The following is a 22,873-nucleotide window of genomic DNA, read 5'->3' on the forward strand; positions in this document are numbered from 1 at the left end:
CATATGCTATATGGACCCAGAGCTAGCTTGAAGAAGGACCACTGTAATTGCAGAATGAATGTCAGATCACTAAGGGGGGTGTGTGGGAAATGGGACACTATATATATCATTTTTGCAACAAATAAATAGTCGTCTTCTGAGAGAAGTTTTTAGTTTGTTCTGCTTTCCCTCAGAACTCCACCATATCTTTTTTAAGGTGGCCTATTTAAGAGGGACAGAATCTCTCAGGCTTTATGACCTGTCATTTCCTGGCACAGGAGCTTTTCATAGAAGCACTGATTTGAGTCATGGAGCACTGAGCACTATCTCTGCCTCACTTCCTCTAGAATTCCCTAAAGCATCACAAAGCTTCATTAGTCCAGACACTGAAATCTACAGGGGACTGAGTTAATTTTTACCTCTGAGTTTTGTCAGAGAGAAGTGGAAGATGACTAGATTAACCATTTTTTAAAATTATAAAATAATATATGCTTATAGATTAAAAAATACAGATATCCATAAAGGAAAAGTCAAGTGAATCTCCCCCAAGCTAACCACTACTAACAGTTTGGTGTGTAACCTTCTAGACAGTTTTTCCATGTGGAAATATACTTCTAAGATTTTTTTTACAAGAAATATACTATACCTGTGGTTTTACTACACAGAATATCTTGGGTATACTTCTGTATCAATAATGTAGACTTAATTATTCTGAATGAGAAGCCTCATTTTGTCCTAAATATTTGTCTGATGCCCCTTTTTCTTTCAGACCAGTGGTTCTTAACCTTTAATGTTTTAAAAATCACCTGGAGGACTTATAAAATACAGAGTGCTGGGCCCACCCCCCATGGTTGCTGATTCAGTGGGTCTGTGGTGATTAGAGACTATGGTGGACCTTAGTGATTTTCCTTCCCTCTTGTTTTGATTTTTTTTCATTCCTTTCAGCAGATGGCCAGAAGAGCCCTTATAAATAAATCTAAGCGATTTCAACTTGAAAAAAAAAAATGAGATACATAAAACTTCAGACTTAGAAAACAAACAAATTGAGCTGAGGGGGCAGAGGAGAGGAGAGGGAGGTACACCGAGGCTGCCTGAGAGGACAGGATTCCTGTAAGGCACCATGTCCAGCAGAGAAACACCAAGGCCCGAAAGAGGGAGAAGGGTTCTGGTCAGGATTTAAGAGGGTGACGGAGGCTCATGCCATGGTACAGGAGTGGGCTGAGTTCTAAAACCAGAGGAACATCAGGGGACACCAAATTTCTAGCCACTAGGGGTGAGCCTGAGGACAGGAATCAGAGCCAGTGGCGGTTGGGAAGTAAGGCACAGAACCTTAAGTTGTGTGCATGCATGTTGCTATGGTGAGCCCTGTTTTAAGGGTGCATATCTCTGGGGATCTAGAACTTTGTTTACAATGGAAAGAGAATATTTTTAGTAACAAGCAATCTTTAGTTTGTTTCATTGGAAGTGGTCTTTTAAATAATAAGGCATCCTGATGTGTTTGATACGAACCAGTTTGCAAACAAATTTTTTTTCAGTCCTACTTTTCAGAAACATTTATTGCACAAAGCACGATTTTTATCTGTAGATTTCTTATATTTATGTTAGACTTCAGGGAAATTAAAAGATGTAGTTAATCGTGTGTGTGTGTGTGTGTGTGTGTGTCCGTCCGTGTGTTCTTGTGTCCTTGTGTCCTTGTGTCCGTGTCCATCCACACCTGGATTTTTAACAGCTTGAAAACATTTTGAGTTCTTCACAGCTCTCCTATGAAGTGACTATGCAATAATCTTTCATAGCCTACCCAGAAGAAACTAAAACTCAGAAAACACATTGATTCCTTTCCCTTTCTTCCCCCTGTCCAGCCTCTCAGAAAACATTGAACCAAAAGGATAACATGCTAAACTCAGTCCAACTAACCTCTTATTATGCAGTTAATAACAGCCACTCTATTAGTGGCTTTCTCTATTAGTATTGATTGCTTTTCTTTCCATCTAAGATGCGCTGTTCATTGTTTCCTATGTCTGGTGTGCTTGAAACAAGTAGTTAAAAACACAGTTGTGTCTCAAAAAATCATACTAATCTTTAAGAAGTTATTCTCAAAAAAGTGCCTTAAACTCAAGCCAAATGGCTCACATTCTTTCAGACTGGAGTGGGATTAAACATGGGAGCTAGCCATACTAAGACTGCCTAAAGCATAACAGGGGTTTTTTTTGTTTGTTTTTTTGTATTTTCTTCAGTTTCTAAAGGTGTTCGTACTAAAGTGTGAAACCAAAGAATTGTCTGGCCACGTGAAATTAAATATATCTGAGAATTGTCCTATTTTTAGTTAGCATTTACATAGCATTTTATAATTGCAAGAGAACTTTGCAGTCCATTTTAGTAGCTGATATCATTGAATGGAACAGAGCCCAGTCCTTCACTCTACTGTGCTAATCAGACTCTTGTTAAAATGGTAGGTTTGGCATGTACAAATAGAAATGGATGTAAGCAAAATCTAACTTAAATTCCCGTTGTTAGTGTCTTGTTATTTACCAGGGTCAAGCCAGGTCTCGGTGCTGGTCCTTGCCCTGCCCTAAGACAGAAGCATTCACTGGGACAGTGTTTATTCAGCCAACTGAAGCAGAGAATTGAGATGCCTCAGTTATCAAGATGATTCATTCAAAAGTGATTCTTTGGTTGGAAAGCAATTAGAATTACTGACCTATTTCTGCACTTTTCATAAAAAATAAAGGAAGTTGTAAGTAGTAATCTTGAAGTGTTTTGTTGTGTTTTTTATCTCTGTACCCTCAAGCCCTAGTCGGGTACCTGGCCATAGTAATAGATACACATTATCTATTACAACAACAGTATGAAAAGAAATACTATCCTTTGCCCTGTTCTATGGGTAAGCAATCTGAGACTTAGCGGGGTTAAATAGCTTGCTAGTAAGTGATGGGAGCAGGACTCCACATTGGGGTGCTTCCTGTTCTTACCCCACACACGGTTGTTGAACCCACGGATGAGTAAACGTAGATAGATGTGCTATCGTCCTTAGCAGTATGACTCTTCACTGACTATTTTTCCCTCACATTCTTCTTTTACCTGCCTTTACCGGGTCCTGCAGCCTACAGCCCCAGGGTCCGAGGACTGGAAGATGGCCTTTTCCAACAACAAGTACGGGGAGGTGGCAAAGGAGCCATGACAGCCTGGAGCATTTAGCCCTGACTAAATGAAGAACCCAGGCTGGTGTTTCAGCATTTGCCTGTTATTGATGTAGAACACCAAGTGGGAAAAATGCCTGTGCTTTCTCAGGTCCGATCTAGGCTCTGAGGCCTAGAATCCACTGAGAAACAAACGTGGCCCTTTTCTTCCTCTGTGGACACTTGAGTAGCAGAAAGAGGAGAAGCATGCTCTTTATCCTCCTTCACTGTCCCCCTGCCTTTATCAAAACAAAGCGAGACAGCTTCCCTTTTTCCCTGTCCGCCAGTTATCAAAATAATACATTCTCTCTGTAGAAAAACGTGGAAAACAGACAAGCATCAAAAAGAAAGGAAAAAGCCTTATGCTATTTGCATTGGTTTGTAAGCTTCGAGTGCCTCTTTTTTTGACTGCAGATTCTTGAGCCTCACCCAGAACGTCCAACTGGGTAGTTCTGAGACTGCTCTTGTGATACACAGCCTGCATGATTCTGGTGCACATGGTCACTTCTTCACACTTGAAAACACACCTAGGAGAAAACTGGTTGATGGTGTTGGTCTTTCAAATAGAAAATTAGTATTATTGTCTCTCTCTGTGTAGCTGTTATCCTGTGTGTATCTATGTGTATGTATTGGTGTGAGTGTGTATTTGTGGGTGTGTGTATGCATATATATATACACACGCACACATGCATACGTAGTTTGTATCCTGCTTTTTTCATCTAACATCATCCCTTATAAACATTTTTATCATTTGAATCCACTTCAGTCTTTGAACTGGTACTTGGAAAACTAAAATCCTAAAGGCCAGTATGCCATTATTGCCAAAGGGAAGTTTTATCCAGTAAGGCATTTCTGTTTTCTTCCTAATAGCATAAGCAGATTCTGTTAATTTTTTTTTTCAGGCAGGCCAGTCACCGTGTAAGATTATTCAGGTACAGGGGAAACTGAGTTAATGCGAAGTCAGGTACGCAGGTGTGTAGTCAGCCCCAAGCTGAGCTTTTGACAGCATCTGTCTTCCCACTGGTCAGGGTATCTCACGTGATGTGACTAAACGAATAAACGTAGGGCTCAGTGGAAAGTCTGAGGCCATCTCCAGTCCCCCGCTTAACAGCTGAGGAAACTGAGGTGCCAGGACCCCCTGCCGGAGGTCACCCAGGCAGTGATAGCAGAGCCAGAGCTGGCTGGCAGTTTTTAGGACTACAGGGCTCTAGTTTTTCCAGTAGAGAGACGTTTTCAACTTGGCAAGGGTGTAGAAACATTGGAAATGGTACAGTCACTTTGGAAAACAGTCTGGCAGTTCCTCACAGGGGTAAACAGAGTTGCCATAGGACTTAACAAGCCCATTCTTGGATAGATACCCAAGGGGAATGGTAACAGGTGTCCACACCAACACTGCACACCAGTGGTCACAGCAGCATGATCATACCGTCTGGAATGTGGAGACCACCCAGCGGATGACCGTGTAACTATAACCTGGTATGTCCATGCAGTGGGATACTGCCGGGCGATACACATAAATGAAGCACCCATTGCAAGCTGCAAAAAGGATAGCCCTCGAAAATGTGATGCTAAGTGAAAGAAGCCAATCCCCAGAGACCAGATAGTGTGTGATCCCGTATATATGACATGTCGAGAACAGGCAGATTTATAGAGGTGGGAAATAGACCCAGTGTTCCCTGGGGCTGAGGGAGATGGAGAAATGGGGTGGGGGTGACTGGTAAGGGCTGGGGGGTTTCTTTTCGGTGTGATGAAAATGTTCAAATTGATTGTGGGATGATTGCACAACTGTGTGAATGTACTAAAGACCACTGAATTGCATCTTTAAATTGGTGAGTTGTATGATTATGTGAGTTCTATCTCAATAAAGCTTCTGAGAGAGGAAGAAAGATTTCTGTCCCAGTCCCTTTTTTCAGCCCTTCACTTAAAAGCATCATCAGGGAATAGTCTGTCTTTCTCCCCAGACAAGGATGAGGGGCAGAAACCTGATGTCAGCCTCTGTCATGGGGAGGCAGTATTCTACAGTTAGTGGAAACTCAGGCTCTGGATGGCACCGCGGCTGGTCAGATTACCTCCAGTGTCGACCGCTTTTCCAGCCCAGGGCAGATCCTGTGCTTAATCTCTTCATTGCTCAGGTTTTTGTTTTGTTCAGCTGCAAAAGATGGGATAATAGTACATACTTCATAGGGTTGTTAGGAAGATTAAGTGAGATAATCCATTTAAAGTGCTTTGTACAATATCCTGTGAAGGAAGGCTACTGCTAGCTTTCTCCTAGTCCTGAGAACCACTGCTGCTTCCAGCGGAAGGCTATGGGTATGTGGGGGCCGTGTCCCAAGCCACAGTTGAGGAGGCATTCTGATCCCTGTGGAGAAAAGTAAGCCACCTGTTAATACCTAACTAGATTCTATACTTTGATCAATTAACGCTTCCCAGGATTAGTGACACTTTGAAGGGCCACTGCTACCTCTTTTGAGCGATAATGGCATGTGGTTAAGTTGAGTTAAATCTCCCAAGTTGGAGCCCCTTGGTATTTCTGGCTGGCTGGTTGGCTCTAGGCCTCGCGTGGCCTCCTTGCCTGGCGTTAGTTCAGTGTAGCAACGTGGCCCGTTCAAGTTGAGGCACATATCTCTGCCTTGGGAGTTTACAGCCGTGTGTCCATATATTCCCAATAGAAATAAGAAATCAATGCATAGAAGCAGTTAGGTTTATTGTTGTGGAGCAGACTCTGTAGTTAGCAAAACTGCCTGGTGCCAAATTAAAAAAAAATAAATTAAGAGTCACAGAAGAAATTAAGTGTCACATTTAAGAAACACATTAGGAGATATGTCTCGACTTTAAACACCACTGAGATTCTTTTTCTCTTCCTACTTCCCCCTTCTCCTGCAGCTTTACCCTTTGGCCATCCTCTTTCTATTGGAGCACCAGAGCTCCTAATTGAAGTACCGTACAAATCAACTCTGGGCATTTAAAACTACGGTAGGCATGGTTTCTGAGCTGCCTGGTGGGCTAGAGCATTGTTCGAAAGCAAAGGGATTGAGCTTTAAATGGCTTAATAAAATTAATACACTGTGATGTCCTCTTCCCCCTGCTCCAGGTCCTGTCTGCACTGATGGGAGACCTGATAATATACTCTCTGCCAAAGCCTGAAGGACTTATTACATGACCAGTGTGGAGAGGGGAGTGGGGCTGTCAGGGCTCCCCAGAGCAGCCACACTTCATGTTGCCAGCGCAGGATTGTATTTGACATTTAATTTAGGAGGCTGGGTGCCTAGATATAAAACTTTATTGTGATAATAGTGATAAAAACCACCCAGACTTTTATGTAATGGCCTCGGCCTCCTTCTTTCTCCCTTCTTCCCCTTTTCCTGTTAGTTCTACCTCTCATTCAGCTAGGAAATAACACCCAGGTCTGCTCAAGTAAAAAAGATGTTTTCTTTGATCTCTTAAGGCTAAAGTTACAGAGTGCGACTCTCAGTCTACCTCAGGTCTGTATGTAGATGCTTGTGTGTATATATATGAAATGTAAAATTTGAGAACCACATCTCTCCCCTGACTGCATTTAGCCAAACGGCAAAACCCGTCTGTGGCTGTGTAGAGAAGGTCAGTTAAACCCAGTGATTTAGTTGATTACTAACCTTTGTTGAATAGCTTCTGTTTACCTCTGCGGCTGGTGAAATAAATTCTATGATAGATCCTTAATTCCTAACTCAACCTGATTAGCTAGACGGTATAATCCCCATTTTACAGAGGAGGAAACAAAGATTTAACAGGTTTAATGACTTATCCAAGGTTAATGATGCCAATAAATTGCCTTTTTATGATTGCTATGTGGAAATAGTAGTAGTTGTAGGAAGTTACTAACTTTTACTTACAGAAATGGGTTGGGAAGAGTATACCAATAGAGAGTTTGTTCAGACTTCCAGGGAAAAAAAAACCTGTCGAGTATGACATGCTTTCTTTACTTCTGTGGCGTAAGGGCACAGACTTTGGAGTCAGATGACCTGAGTCCTTCTGGCACTTGTTACCTGTCTGTCTTGATTTGTCTGAGCCTTTAGCGTCACCCATAAGCTAGGACTAATCATATTACATTTTTATTACTGAGTACCCTGAAAATGGAAACTTTTGAGAAGGAGATAAGAAATAATGGAGGATGGTTAGAAGCATGGCCTTGGTGGGGGGGGCGGTGCCTGGGTGTCTCAGTCGGTTGGGTGTCCGACTTCAGCTCAGGTCATGATCTTACAGTTTGTGGGTTCGATCCCCGTGTCGGGCTCTGTGCTGACAGCTCAGAGCCTGCAGTCTGCTTCGGATTCTGTGTCTCCCTCTTTCTCTCTGCCCCTCCCCTGCTCATGCTCTGTCTGTCTGTCTCTAAAATAAATAAACATTAAAAAAAAAAAAAAAAAAAGAAGCATGGCCTTGGGGACCGAAAAAGTATTTTCGCAACTGTACTTAGTACCTTAGAACCCTGTGGTTCTTGGGTAAGCAGACTGTTAGCTGCCCCAGGGGTGTAATAGGGCTTCAGTCTGCAGAAGAGAGACAATATGGTAGAGGTAGGTTGTGAGATTGAGGCAGACTGTGCTTAGGAGCTGTGGGGCAGAATGTGACCTACCCTTCCCACGTGCTGTGTTTTGCCCTGGTGTCACTGAAGTAGACTGTATCTGATCTTATCAAACTAGAAGAGACAAACGTTGCTCCTTGACAGCTGGCCTGTGAAACCAAGGCAAGGAGCCCCTGATTGACATCCTTACTCTTCCTGCCTAGGTTGTATGAGAAGGTCCCTCCTGTGTTCCTTTGGGAAATCTGAATCTGCTCTCCCAAGGGTGTACGTTCTCCTTCTGTAAGAAAACTAACTGGGGGCTCTTTGTCTGTGAGAGCTCAGTGGGTACCGTATAAAAGGCACACAATACACGTTCATGGTTACTGTCATCTGCACCTGCAGAATAGTTCTGCTGATGTTCCCGTGTGCCCGGAGAATACGAAGTTCTTTCTGTGTATTGTGTAGACTTCACAAAAAATATCTGTGAGAAAGATATTATTACCTCCGTTCTACAGACGAAACTTTCACCTTTCTGAGCTTCAGAAACACAGTTATTAGTCAGTACTGAAACCTGTTTCTCTACCACAACAGACTCCGTGAGGTTTGCCGTTTTGACATGTAGCAAAGGAGACCTGTTTTGCCCTTTCTCCGTGCCCTTTCCTCGGTGTTCTTGGTGGTGTGCCATTGTTTGGTTTTGATGGCCAACAAATAACTGTGGTTTTGCAAGGAGAATGCTCAAATAGGGAAGTGGAATAGAGGAGGAGGGCTAAGTCTTATTTTAAAATTGCTTTAATCTTCAGCAGGTAATATAGGCCTACTTAGTATATTCAAGTCTAAAAGGGTTGAAAACAGTATTTCTGTTTAGTTACCCCTGAAACTTTCAGTGTCAGTTCCCACCTCCCACCTCCTACAGGATAATTTCTGAGGCAAGAACTGTCTTTCTAGCTTATGCACAGGTTAAGATGGAAGAAAAGCAAGAGAACAAGGTAAACTGGAAGCTCTGACTCTTACTCCTGTTACAGGTCCTGGGTGTCTCTGGGGGACTCCTTTCACATTTCTGCGGGGGGGGAGGTCACTCACAATTATTTTTCTGCTCACTCAGGAAGAGTTGTGTTCAGAAGTTTGTGATTGCTTTCTTTATTGCCAGCCTGGGGTCAGGCAAGGAGAAAGGCCTCTAAAGAGCAAGCAGTAGACTGAGTGGACTCTCAGTGAGCCTAGCTTCCCGTTGAACTGTTCTCCGGTGCCTCCAGTTCAGCGCCACTGGGTTTCAGTGACCCTGGGTTTCACATCAAGTTGTCATGGCAATAGAGTCATAGCGGCTGACAGCATGAACAGGCAGCCCTGGGAGGAGAGGATGCTTGGTGGTGATGCCACAACCATCGTGGCCAGATCTCCGTCTCTCACCATAAGAGCTGCTCATCAGTCTGCTGTGACCATGTCTCTCTCAGATGACTGGGGGCACACAGTTGCTATCTGCTTCACAGCTGACTGGCAGATTCACTTCAGTTGTTTGTTAGGACCTTTCCAGTACAAAGCCTTTAGGCAGCACGGTCCTGAGCCTCTAATGCTGTGAGTGTATGTGCATGCGTGCGTGTACATGTATGTTCATATTTGCATTTGGGGGAGGGAAAACCATGAAGGAGGAGATTCAGAAGAAGCATACAACAGGTTCATATGCATGAAGCTGTTAAAGAAGAGAGTACTTAGGCTCAGGTACCAAAATTTACAGTCACAGGAAGAAGCACTCTAGCATAAAATGAAGGAAGGCTGGAGTATTCTGACTGGAATACGGGGTTCCTACCTGAATCGAAGGTACACGCCAAACCAAGGACTGCCTAGGACAAAGCAAAGTCTAAACACCAAGGAGGAGGGAAGGGAGGATCAGCCGGAATTTCTTTGGGGCTTGGGATTCTGGTTAGCAAGTTTGAGGTACGAGTGAGAGGGGGACTGAACTAAAGGGCCTGAGGGGGGTGGTGGCAGTTGGAGCTAAAGTGAAGAGTGTGGGTCTGGAGACCGGGTATAGGTATTTGGTGGAGAGTCATGGAAGGGAATGCAAAGAAAGGGGTTTTCATAGATACAGGGCAGACTTCTTTAGCCACTGTGGTGGAGGAGAGGCAGACGTGGGATGGCTTCTCACATTTAGTCGGAATGTATTGACCACCGTTTTGTGCAAGAGCCTAAGCAAAGGTGTCATCGTTTCTCCTCTAGATACTAAGTCAAAAGACCTATTCTCTGGTGGAGAAAATAAAACTGAACTCCAGAGTTTAGAGCCTGGCTGATTTCCTAAACCCTGGTGTCATTAAGGGGGAAGGCGAGGAATAGGACAAGGTCTGAAGGGAGAATATGGAAGAATAATATTGTGGTTAAAAGGCAGATGTGTGGTCAAACTATGTGGGTTCAAACTCCAGGTCTGCCACTTACTCTATGTGAGTTTCTCACCCCCTCTGGACCTCAGTTTCTTCATTTGTAAAGTTGATGGGATAATAACTGCCACCACTTGGTATCGTCATTGTGATGACTAGTTGAAGGAAAACACGTGAAATGCTTCCATAGTACTTAATATCTGGCCACTCAGACCAGGCAGCAGGAAAATGTTGAGGAGGAGGAAGAGGCCTCAGTTGAGGCTTAATGGTTTGAGTAACAGAAAAGCACCCAGGTAGAGCCACACATCAAAAGCAATTGCGACACTAGAGGCCTGAAGAGAAAATCGAGGTTTGGGAGCCGTCTGTGTGGAGGCAGTAGCTGAATTGCAAAAATGGGATGAAATGACTAAGGAGGAAGGTGTGGAGAGAAGGTGGTTTGACCCCAGAGGGTGTTTGACGATGTCTGGAGGTGGGGCGCGGCGCTACTGTCACCTCCTGCGAAGAGGCCGGGGTGTTGCTACGTATTTCACGAGGCACAGGACATTTCCTCTACACGAAGAGTTCTCAGCTCCGAGTGTCAATAATGCTGAGGTTGAAAAAACCCTGGTTAGAGGAGTTTCTCCATCATAGTCACCTAGAGAGAGAGGGTAGAACTGCAGGGAGGGAGCCGATATACAGAAAGCCCGAGAAGTCCAGGGTCACAGAAACCCTGGAAGGAAATTAAAGACTGAGGGACATCGGTGGTGTCTAAATGCTACAGACAGGTGACTAGCGAGGTTAAATGGAGTTGGTGACTAGTTGACTCTTTAGTGGTGTTCATGAGTGGGTTTTAGGTGGCTTTCTAAATAAGCTTGGTGGTTAAAGGTAGGAGAGAGGGTAATTGCTTGACAGGGCAGCATTGTCAAGGGAAAAGTTTATTTTATTCTCTTCTTTACTTCTTGTTTTGTGTCCCCTTCAGAATTTCTATAGCAGATTCCTAGTCTCCCAAAAGCCCCTCTAGTTTTGGCAACAAATGTGATTAGAGACAAATCCAAATTGGCGAAGCACTGCTCCAGGAATGTTAAATTGATGCAGTTATATCATTTTAGAGATAAAAGGGACACCGTTTGGCTTTTCACTCTTAGTAGCTCAGGAGCCTGGGGCCCTGAGAGATTCATCAGTGATTGCCCCAAGTCACCTGGTTGGTTGGTTCCAGAAGGCAGGACTGGCTCCCTCAGGGCCTCTGCCTTCTCATCCTGAGTGCTCTCCTCTGTGCAACTACTAGAGTTGCTCTCTCGTCGTCTGATACTGGTTCGCGGGGGCTCAGTTTCCTTTTCAGGCGCGTGGTGCTCTGTGGGGTGGCTGTCAGGGCAGTGACCTGGAACAGGGGCGACTGAGGCGAATCTTGGCTCCACAGCTTACCTGCTGCCTGACACTGGGCAGGTGACTTAATCACTGTGGGCTTCAGTTTCCCTTAACATAAAATGAAAACGTTATTACCTACCTGAAAGTTAGACTAGAAACACTTGTAACAGCACCTGGAACACTGACTACACGTGGTAGCTCTTAGTATTTTCATTGTCATTATTCATAAGGCCCTGTCTTTGTCATGGATTAAAGGATCCGAGAATGTCCAGTGATGGAATCAGGCCAAAGTTAGGCATACCTTCTCTTTCCACCCAGCGTGGCTTCTAACTCCATCTCCCACTTTGTAATAAAAGCAGTATCATGAGGCTTAGTGCTCCTTGGTTATATGAGGTCCTGAAGCAGATGTCCCCCTGACGTATCGTTAGGATGTCCATTTCTCATTGATGAGCCCGATACTTCTCTAAAATATGTGGCTTCACACTTGGTTACTCATCGGATCAGTTAGTTAGATCTTTTTTAGAATTTTTCAAGACGCTGAAACCTGCTCATCTGAGGAGCCTCGGGAGGACTGAAGCTCCCATGGAAGAACCTTCAAATGACGGGAGTAGCATGTGCTAAGTGCTTGACTGTTGCGGAAGCCACTATTTTAATGGGCTTAAGTTGAAAAGGGCTTAAAAAAACCCTTTGATTTCTTATAGAAAAGGGAGTCCGATTAGGAAGGAAGGGTCCGTTATTAACTGGGAAGGCAAAGAATGAAAATGTTGATGTGCCTGAGACGTAGAAGAACTTGAATTGGCCTGGCCCTTTGGATGCTCACTTCACCCCCCAGACCTTCTCTAGGCTCCATTTCAGTGGCTATTTAGTTTTGTTTTAATTGTTTAATTTTTTTTTTAATAGACTTTTAAAGAGCAGTTTTAGATTCAAAATTGAGCAAAAAAAAAAAAAAAAAAAAAAAAACCAAGTTCCCATATACCTTCTGCCTCCACACACTTAGCCTCTTCCACTCTCAATGTTTCACACGAGAGCGGTAGATAAATTTGTTACATTTGATGAATCTGTATTGACTTATCATTATCACCCCAAGTCCACAGTATACATTAGGGTTCACTTTTGGTGTTATATATTCTGGGGGTTTGAATGAATGTATAGTAATATGTTATCTCCCATTATAGTATCATACAGAGTATTTTCACTGTCCTAAACATTCTCCATGTTCTGCATATTCATCTTTCCTTCTTCCCGGAATTCTGACATCCACTGATCTTTTTGCTGCCTCCATAGCCTTTTCCAGAATGTCATGTAGTTGGAATCATACAATGTGTAACCTTTTTACATTAAATTCTTTAATTCAGTAAGATGCATTTAAGGTTCCTCCATGTGTTTTCATGGCTTGATAGCTCATTTCTTTTTAATGTCGAATGGTATTCCATTGTGTGAATATATCAGTTTATTCATCGGTTCACCTACTTGAAGACATCTTGATTGCTTCCAAGGTTTGGCAGTTATGAAGAAAGCTACTGTAAATACCCCTCTGCAGGTTTTTGTGTGGACACAAATTTTCAGCTCCTTTGGTAAATACCAAGGAGCATCATTGCTGGATCATGTGGTAAAGGTATGTTCAGTTTTTAAGAAACCGCCAAACTCTCTTCTAAAAGTGGCTGCACCATTTGGCATTCTCATCAGCAACGAATGAGAGTTCCTCGTGCCCTACATCCTTGTCTGCATTTGGTGTTGTCAGTGTTCAGATTTTGGCTATTCTAGTAGGTGTGTAATGACACTTCATTGTTTTAACTTGAGTTTCCCTAATGACATGATGTTGAGCATCTTTCCTATGCTTATTTGCCATCTGTATATCTTCTCTGGTGAGGTGTCTGTTCGGGTTGTTGGCTCCTTTTTTAATTGGGTTGTTTGTTTTATTATTGTTGCATTTTAAGACTTCTTTGTATATTTTGATAACAGTGCTTTATCAGATGTGTCTTTTACAAATATTTCTCCCAGGGGGCGCCTGGGTAGCTCAGTCAGTTGGGCGTCTGACTTTGGCTCAGGTCATGATCTTACAGTCTGTGAGTTCAAGCCCCAAGTCAGGCTCTGTGCTGATAGCTCAGAGCCTGGAGCCTGCTTCAGATTCTGTCTCCATCTCTGTCTGCCCCTCCCCTGCTCTCACTGTGTCTCTCTCTCTCAAAAAAAAAAAAAAAAAAAACCCACAAACCCAAATACTTCTCCTAGTCTGTAGCTTATCTTCTCCTCCTTTTAACAGTGTCTTTCACAGAGAAGTTTTTAATGAAATCCAGCTTGTCACATATTTATTTCATGGATAATGCCTTTGGAATTATATTTAAAAAGTCATCACCATGCCCAAGGCCATCTAGATTTTCTCCTGTGTTATCTTTCAGGAGTTCTGTAGTTTTGCATTTTACATTTAGGTCTGTGATCCATTTTGAGTTAATTTTGGTGAAAGATGAAAGGCCTGTGGCTAGTTTAATTTTTTTTTTTTTTTGCACATGGATGTCTAGTTGTTGTAGCACTATTTGTTGAAAAGACTCTTTTTCCATTGTATTGCCTGTGCTGCTTTGTTCAAGGGGTTTCTGTGGGTCTATTTCTAGGCTCTCTTTCGTGTTCTATTGATATATTTGTTTGTTCTTTTACCAGTTCCACACTGTCTTGATTACTGTAGCTTTATAGTAAGTCTTGAAGTCGGGTAGTATCCTCCAACTTTGTTCTTCTCCTTGGATATTATGTTGACTCTTCTGGGTCTTTTGCCTCTCCATATAAACTTTGGAATCATTTTATCAATATCTACAAAATAACTTGCTGGAATTTTATTGGCATTGCATTGCACCTATGGATCAAGTTGGGAGAACCGACATCTGGCAATATTTATTGTTCCTACCCATGAATATGGATCTATTTAGTTCTCCTTTGATTTCTTTCATTAGAATTTTGTAGTTTTCCTCATACATATTTTATTAGGTTTATACTTAAGTATTTCATTTTGGGTTGCTATTGTAAATGGTATTGTGCTTTTATATTCAAACTTCATTTGTTCATTGCTGGTATATAAGAAAGTGATAGACTTTTGTATATTAACTCTGTATCCAGCAACCTTGTTTTAATTCCTTATTAGTTCCAGGAGTTTTTTGGTCAGTTCTTTGATATTTTCTACATAGACAGCTATGTTATTTGTGAACAAAGACAGCTTTATTTGTACCTTCCCAATCTGTAAACCTTTTATTTCCTTTTTTGTCTTACTGCATTAGCTAGGACTTCCAATATGGTGTTGAAAAGGAGCTGTAAGAGGACACATCCTTGCTTTGTTCCTGATCTTAGTAGGAAAACTGTAGTTGCTCATTATTAAGTGTGACATTAGCTATAGATTTTTTGTAGGTGTTTTTTATGAAGTTAAGAACGTTTCCCTCTGTTCCTAGTTTGTTGAGAGTTTTTAAAATCATAAGTGGAACTTAGATTTTATCAAATGATTTTTCTGCATCTATTAATATAATCATGTGACTTTTCTCCTCTAGCCTGTTGACATGATAGATTGTATGAACTGATTTTCAAATGTTGAAACAGCCTTGCATACCTGAGATAAATCCTGCTTGGTCATGGTGTGTAAGTTTTTTATAACATTGTTGGATTCAATTTGCTAACATCTTATTGAGGATTTTCTTTGAGCTTCATTTCTTTTTAAAAATTACTGTTCAAGAAAAGTGTCACACATTATTATAGGAAATTTGGACTGCAAGTGAAAAAAAAATACTCTTAATCCCATTGCTCTGAGGTAACCACTCTCCAACATTTTGGTGTATTTCTTATTGTCTTTTATAATAGAAATATTAATAACAGAAACAGTAAATATCATTATTACTTCATTGAGTGGATACTTGAAGTAACTAATTGATAAGTGAGGTAGAGATCCCATGGTGCTGTATTTACACAATGGGATAATGAAAGAAAGTAAGAATATACATGACTGCTTTTGTCTAGAGTCTTTTGATGAAGATAAGAAAAATGGTTTAAGGAAGAGATTAAATATTTACCTTAATTACCTTTTCTATACCCTCCTCAGTGCCCCATCGTAATATCCAATCGATTCAGGCTTCTAACCAGGTTGTCAGGAAAATACTTGACCTCATCAGAATGTGAGTAATGGAATATAGTTCATAGTTTGTGTCTGCTGTGTTTCTAGGCTGCTGGATAATTTTCCAAGCCTTAGGAATGAGCATTGGTTTTAGTCACAGATAGTGGCTATTCTTCTCATACACAAAAGACACTGAAAAAGGACTTTATCCTCCTCATTGATGAAGCTCTTCCCTCACCTGCCCTCACTGGAGCCTGATAGAGATTTGGACAGTGCTCTCATGCAACAAAATGCCAGAATAAATACTAGAGGCTATATAGAAGCCTGAACTTTGAGATTCCCAACATGAAAGTTTCCATGGACACTGGCATGCAGGGAAGGGCAGTGTGCTGGTGGGAGTGAAGACAGATTGCAGCATCTGAAAAAATTCCATTTCGTGCTTTTTTATTTTTCTATTTTAGAATTGTAGTCATTCAGAAAAGGAAAGGGGGAGTAAAAGTGGACTTCTTCACCTTTGGGGGAGGAATTTAGAGTCTTCACAAACCATTTCATACAGTTCACACTTTTTTAGGTCATTTTTGGAGTAGACCCTTTAAACTTACTTGCAGGAAATTTGTCTAGTAGAACAAGTATTTCTAACTCTTCAATCAGTATAGACTCTGATGCTTTTCTTTTGTGTAGCTTTCTTGCTCCTGACTGTGTTCCATCTTTCTCAGTTCCCGTCAGCAACACTTTTCTGGAACAAATCTTTCTTAAGCTATGATGCTTTCTAGCTAGTGTGCTTTTTCCCTTTTGAAAAAATAATCTGCCTATGATAGAAAAATAAACATTGGTTTCCTACAAGCCAGCTAGCTAGGAGTTGATGGCTTATAACCCATGTCAAGCATACTGAATGGTGTTGTTTTTAAGTACAAGCTCTTAATTCAAGGTTTTATGTGTTTAATTATGTATGTGTAAAGTGCCAGTCTGTATGCCTCTTGGGTCCAGCCTGGCTTGGAAATATTAACTATGAGAGCATATAGATGTACCATGGGATAAAACTTACCTCTTCAGATGTGCATCCTTTATCCCAAGATTCACTTGTGGGGAATAACATCTCAGTGGGGATAATATCAGTGCTGCCTGTTAACCAAGGAAACATCTCAATTAGGAAGAAATAAATTTGAAGGATCTGAAGCAGGCAGAAAGGGATCATTACAGGCGGTAATGTTGTCACACAGAATATACTGGGGTGGACCAAAGGAAGTTGATTTCTAAACTTGACTTTATTACTGCACTTCTGTGTGTGTGTATGTGTGTATGTATTACCTATAAAATGAAGAGGTTGGACTCCACTCTAATGAGCTCAGATCTTCACTTGTTATAACTATTCACAAATAAGCCATCAAGTTTTTCAAATTACAATGCTGTGTTTAAGTAATTTTGGTAAAATTCTATGTTTAAATAATAACATAGTTTCTCACCCTAATGCAACCATAACAAAGATATATCAACTTGTGTGTAACCCATGGCTTTTAAGTTTCAACAGCTTAGGGGCCAGGTGACCAAAGGAAGCAAAATCCTTTTAGGGTTTCATTTGTGTAGAGGACCCAGGTACCTCAGGGGAGATTATGCTGGAGACCACTACCAGTGCCCTAGGAATTACTTTAAGGGGGAGGAGGAGATTTTTCTTTTAAGCAGAATAGTTCTATTTTGGGTTCTGTTATATTTTAGGGTTCTACATTAAGATTTTGTTCGGGGTAAGAGAAGTTTTGGGCTTTAAAAAAGTTTAACAATTACTAGTAGATCCTATAAAAAAAGGAATCTTTTACATTGCCAATTTCACCGTTCTGTGATACACCCACCCTTCTCTTCTCTGCATATGTGGAGTTTTCTTTTTTACTAACACTGTATGTAATACAGTTAGGAATATAAGACTATCACTCTCACCTTTGGGGAGCTATAGGATAGAGGCTGAAGAAGTTCCAAGAAACCCACTCAGAAATGATGTCAGTAGAGGTGCTGACAGGAGGAGTCTGCTGCTCTTGGAGAACTGTGAAGTTTGTAGCAGAATGGAGTTTTGATGGCAGGGAGGTGTAATAAAACTTGAAAAGGAATTTTGAAAGTTGTTTCACTCCTGCCATTGGTAGGAGTCCTTTCTCCTGACTACTCAACCTGTCACAAGCCAGGTACCCCGGGAGTCCCTTCTTTGGCCTCTGAATTTGAATGGATGCTATGGCCCAGAAATCTGTTCTTTTCATTTTGAAATAGGTTGGAGAATACCTATTTGTTAATTAGTAGGGAAGGGGAGTGAAAAGGATAAAGGTTTTATGGAGTAGGTTATTCTGCCTTCAATTCTTATTTGTGGATGGTCTGTATAAGATAAACTGTACAGAATAAATGTTGGAAAACCTATGTAAAGCAATGGGAAGTCGAGAATTTGACTTTTTTTTTTTTTTTTTAAACCCATGATTTAGTCACCTGCTGCAGTCTAGTCACACCTTTCCTGACTGATAGCAGCTTCTGACTCAAACCACATGTATATGTGAGGGCTAGTAAGATAGGTTGTGAGTCAGTTTTTATTGTGTTCTCATTTTTAGTCACTTGTAACTGTTGAGCGATTTTTTCAGGCACTCAGAAAAGTTCATCTCTTAGCTAAAACTTTCTAGGTTTAGTCTCCAAGAGAAGGTCTTAGATCTTAGAAGATGTAATTTATTTCAAGGTTACAGATTCATTCGTAAAAGATCATCATAAAGTAGAAGAGCCTTGAAATAAACACACTAAAAATAAAAAGATATTATATAAATAAACACAAATCACAGTTCTCAAATCTGATACAGAATTTGCAGGGACATTAATAACATTTAACACTCCCCCTCCCCTTTTCTTTAGCACGGGGAGAGAGTATAATGAATTCCTGAGGGCTCATGTCACTTAGTCACTTGATGTGTGAAAGGATATGGATACTGTCATACAGGCTTTATTTTGTATTGGTGTTCTTATGGCAGTGTTACAAAAGCTGCTTAAAGTATCAGGCCTCCTTCACTTTTTAAGAGCTAATTAAAAATGGCCCCATCTTTCCTCTTCTTTAGACTTTCTCTTCTTCAGTCTACTTTTTAGGTTTTCCCAGTTTGACTTTTCCTTCCCAGAGACTATTACAGTGAACAGAGCACCACTGGGAACAGGAAGATTGGTGTCCCCTGCATCTTTTACAAGTCCCCTGCAGCTGCATCTGTCTCCTTCTCTGTAAAAGAAAGTTGTCACGTAGGTGACAACTACTTTCTCTTTCAGCTCTAAAATTCTCTACTGGCCTTTCTTCTGTCCACTGCTCCACCTTTTCCCTATTCCCTACGTTAGCTATTCACCATGCATAGTGGTTTGAAAGTACTCCTCAGGTAAACATGGTCGTTGGGAAACATCAGTAAGTGTAGTTACTGGTAAGAGACAAGAGTTTAGAAGTTCTTGTTCTGGTAGTTTCTCACTTTGTTTATCTAATGCCCTAGCCACGTATAGCCTGCAGCCATATTTTATTTGGTTGGCTCGGTGGTTGCTGCAAAATAAATCTGTAATATAATTTTACTCATCAGAGAATAAAAATTTTAAGGCTTGACGTGATCTAATATTGGTGAAGGTGTAGAGAATGCTTACTTTCACACATTGTTGCGGGAATGAAATTGGTACATCTTTTTTTGGAGGGCAGTTTAGCTGTATCAGTCAGTATTTTTAGAGTACATATAAATTGATTCGGTGACTCCAAAAGTCTCTTAAAAAAACTCATATGCAAATACTAAGAGATCTATCCAAGGATGTTCATTACTGTGTTGTTTGTAATAACAAAAGTTTGGAAATATCTTGTATTTCCACTAAGAAGGAAAATATTTAATGGGTATGTTTGACTTTTTATTTATATATGCAAGTATTCATATTGTATACATCCATATCATACAGACATTTAAAATAAAACAAATGAAGTTGATCTGTATGTACTGACATAATTTAAATAGAAAAGACACATAATGTATGTTCACTATGACCCATTTATATAAAAAGAACATAATTGTATACATACATGTATATAACTGGATAGGAAATGGCTGGAAGGTTACATACCAGTAATTACCCTCCAGAGAGAAAAATGGTATTGAGATGGAGAGAGAGGAGTAAGTTCATTTTTTACAATTTACACTTACCTATTAAATTGTAAAAAGTAATATGTGTTATTGGTATAAAAATGAACAAAAGGAAAAGCAAAACGGGAAGGATACGGAATTACTTCATAAAGATTATGAAAAAGGCAAAAAGATTAGTAAGAAATTCATCGACAATCTCAGGCGAACATTGTTTGGGGGATATTCCTAAAACTTCAGGATCAGGTAGGCCAGGGCGCTTTTGGCCAGGGCGGTCCAGCACTTACAGTAGCAGCTCTGCCGTTCCATTTCTCTGTGTCCAACTCATTATTCTTACTTGTCTGTGTTCTGCAGGTAACCCGGGACCAGATGAAGGTGTTTATACAGCAGGAATTTAAGAAAGTTCAGAAAGTGATTGCTGATGAGGAGCAGAAGGCCCTTCATCTAGTGGACATCCAGGAAGCAATGGCTACCGCTCATGTGACTGAGATACTGGCAGACATCCAGTCCCACATGGATAGGTTGATGACTCAGATGGCCCAAGCCAAGGAACAACATGATACCTCTAATGAATCAGCTGAGCCAAAGGCGGAGGTAAAGGAGAATGCCTATAATTATTCGTAGCGGAAGTTGGAGGAAACGGACTGCCGTGTTTGTTAGCTCTGGAAATTCTCCTTTGTGGTCACTAAACATGAGTGAATTGAAAGCTCAGACAGGGTGTAAGTGTTGAGATCGGTGTATAAACCAATATGGAAGTATTGGCTGCTAGGGCCTACACCCAGCAGCTGGAGCTGGCAAAATATTTGTCTATGATGACTTAAAGGAGTATAGTCGATAGGGCAAATACTAATCACAGTTAAGGAGGGAAGTGAGAAATCAGAGTCACAGAAGAAGGCAGTTGACAGATTCCCAGTTGTGAAATGAGCCTCCAAATAAAGTCATCACAGGGATGACAACAAGGTGAATGAGAGTAAGTCAGGATGTAGGGGATAAAGCAGCCCAGAATGAAACGTTTTGGACTGATTTTGTGAGTAGTGGAAAGGAGCCTCAGCTTGGTTTTTATATGGAGCCAACTGCATAAATTGGGGGCATAACTGTTGGATTAAGAGAGGCATGTGGCACTGGATCAAGAAAGGTGTGAATGAGGGGCACCTGGGTGGCTCAGGAGAAGTAGGTTAAGCATTCCTACTTTGGCTCAGGTCATGATCTCGCAGTTCCTGAGTTCGAGCCCCGCTTTGGGCTGTGTGCTGACAGCTCAGAGCCTGGAGCCTGCTGGGATTCCACATCTCCCTCTCTCTCTCTCTCTCTCTCTCTCTCTCTGTCCCTCCCTGGCTTGTGCTCACTTGCTCTCGCTCTGTCAAAAATAAATAATAAAAATTAAGGGAAAAAAAGGTGTGAATGAAGGACACAAGGTATATGTTGAATCACTACAGATGTTAGTCACTGTATTCATTGTTATTTTGTAACAGGCAGAAAAGGTCTTAGGAATTTTACCAAACAACATATTCTGGCATTTAGAATATAATTGTAAAATAAAATTTAAGATAGCCATTTGAAAAAATATTATGGAATTTATATTTCAGCCACTGTTGAAAATTCTGGTCAAGCTTATGCCAGAAGGGTAGGCCCTTCTAGAAGAAAACCTAGGGCAGTCCTGTGGACTTTCCAGGACTGCTACTGACTCACTGAGCTTACTGCTTAGCTAGCAGTCTTGCCTTGGCCTGGGACAGCCTAGCCACAGAAGACACCAGCCAACGGAAGAGCCAAGGTATAATCCAGGAGGCAGGTATGGTCTGAGCCTACCTGACAGAAAATGTAAGAGACTATTGGACAGTTATCTGCTTCACTCACCCAAGGTTCTTGATTAATTTTCATCCGTGTGTGAAAAGGATAAAATAGGTCTTGTTCTTTTCATTTTATCCTCCCCAGAATTAAGAAAGTGTGTGCCTAAGTAAGTTTCTAGCTAGGAAGAGAGCAGTTTATATTCATCATTTCACTTAATTCTTATATCAGCATCCATTATCTTTGTTTTACAGATGGGATATTGAGATACAGAGAACTGCAGAGATGCTGAGCCAGTATCATTTAGTTAGTAGAAAATGGAGCCAGGGTTCAGATTTAAGTCCATCTTGTCCCAGTTGCCTGTGTGTTTTCCCTACTGCATGCTGTATGCCAAGTGTCCCATTTGTTTATGTGGGGAAAATGAAGAGAATTAGTGTCCTAGACGGCTTTGCACTCCTAAGATCTTTTATAGTGTCGAGGTGCTCACTTTGTATCTTAAACAAAAAATTCAACCAGAGTTAACTCAAGGGATCAATGACCTAACTCTGTCCCACATTCTCTGCAAATCGGACCCCCACATTTTTCTGTGTGTTGATTAGGTTGCTTTTTCAAAAGTAAAGATTTAATTTTTAGAGATCTCTCTTTTATTTTCATTTCAAATAATGAATTTAGTCCCTCCCCTGCATTAACTGCCCTCTAAGCACGTCAGCTGCTCAGCTGAGCTGTGCTTGTTAACTCTGATGGAATTACTCCTAGCCATGCAAAACCGACAAGGCCTAAGGACCAGGCTGTGGACAGAATAAGCTGTTAAAGACAAAAAGTAGCATTCAGCTGGCTAGGGCTTTTACAAAGAGCTGTTCTCATCTAATAGCCTCTTGTTCCAGCTAATCTGGTAACTTATTGATCAGAGCAAATCCCCAGTACCTCTCTTTCACTCAACAGAGGAATTCTTTTCTTCCTTTTGCATGTTCTAGATTTTTTTTTTTTAATCATCTGCATTTGGATTTGGCCAAAAGATTCTTCCCTGCAACATTTTATTAGAAATTTTCGAACATATCGCAGAATTGAAAGGATTTTACGGATTACACCCTATACTTCCACCTAGATTCTACCATTAACATTTTTTAATTAACATTTTAATATACCTGAATCATGATATATACATAGCCATCTTTCCAGCCTTCCAATCTTCAATGCATCTTATTTTTTGATGCATTTAAAATCAAATTGCCGGGCGCCTGGGTGGCTCAGTCGGTTGAGCGTCCGACTTCGGCTCAGGTCACGATCTCACGGTTCGTGAGTTCGAGCCCCGCGTCGGGCTCTGAGCTGATGGCTCAGAGCCCGGAGCCTGCTTCCGATCCTGTGTCTCCCTCTCTCTCTGCCCCTCCCCCATTCATGCTCTGTCTCTCTCTGTCTCAAAAATAAATAAACATTAAAAAAATTTTTTTTAAATCAAATTGCAGCTTCTGATTCTGAACAAGATAGAGTAAACATATTTCACTTTATTCCAC

General features: G+C 41.2%; 1 protein-coding gene across 3 annotated transcripts in view; it reads left to right on the forward strand.

The window, feature by feature from the left end:
* TRIM44 (tripartite motif containing 44) overlaps nucleotides 1–22,873 on the forward strand; it is a 109,486-nt gene that overhangs the window by 24,757 nt on the left and 61,856 nt on the right. For 2 of the 3 annotated variants that reach the window (XM_007082093.2, XM_042957539.1), the window contains exon 3: nucleotides 19,935–20,174. In XM_007082093.2, coding sequence (XP_007082155.2) covers nucleotides 19,935–20,174 — 240 coding nt within the window. Of the gene's footprint in view, nucleotides 1–2,493; nucleotides 2,725–19,934; nucleotides 20,175–22,873 lie in introns of those variants that run through there. The other variant, XM_042957540.1, reaches the window with a different exon arrangement.

Source organism: Panthera tigris, chromosome D1 (assembly GCF_018350195.1).
Source record: "Panthera tigris isolate Pti1 chromosome D1, P.tigris_Pti1_mat1.1, whole genome shotgun sequence".
Lineage (NCBI taxonomy): Eukaryota > Metazoa > Chordata > Mammalia > Carnivora > Felidae > Panthera > Panthera tigris.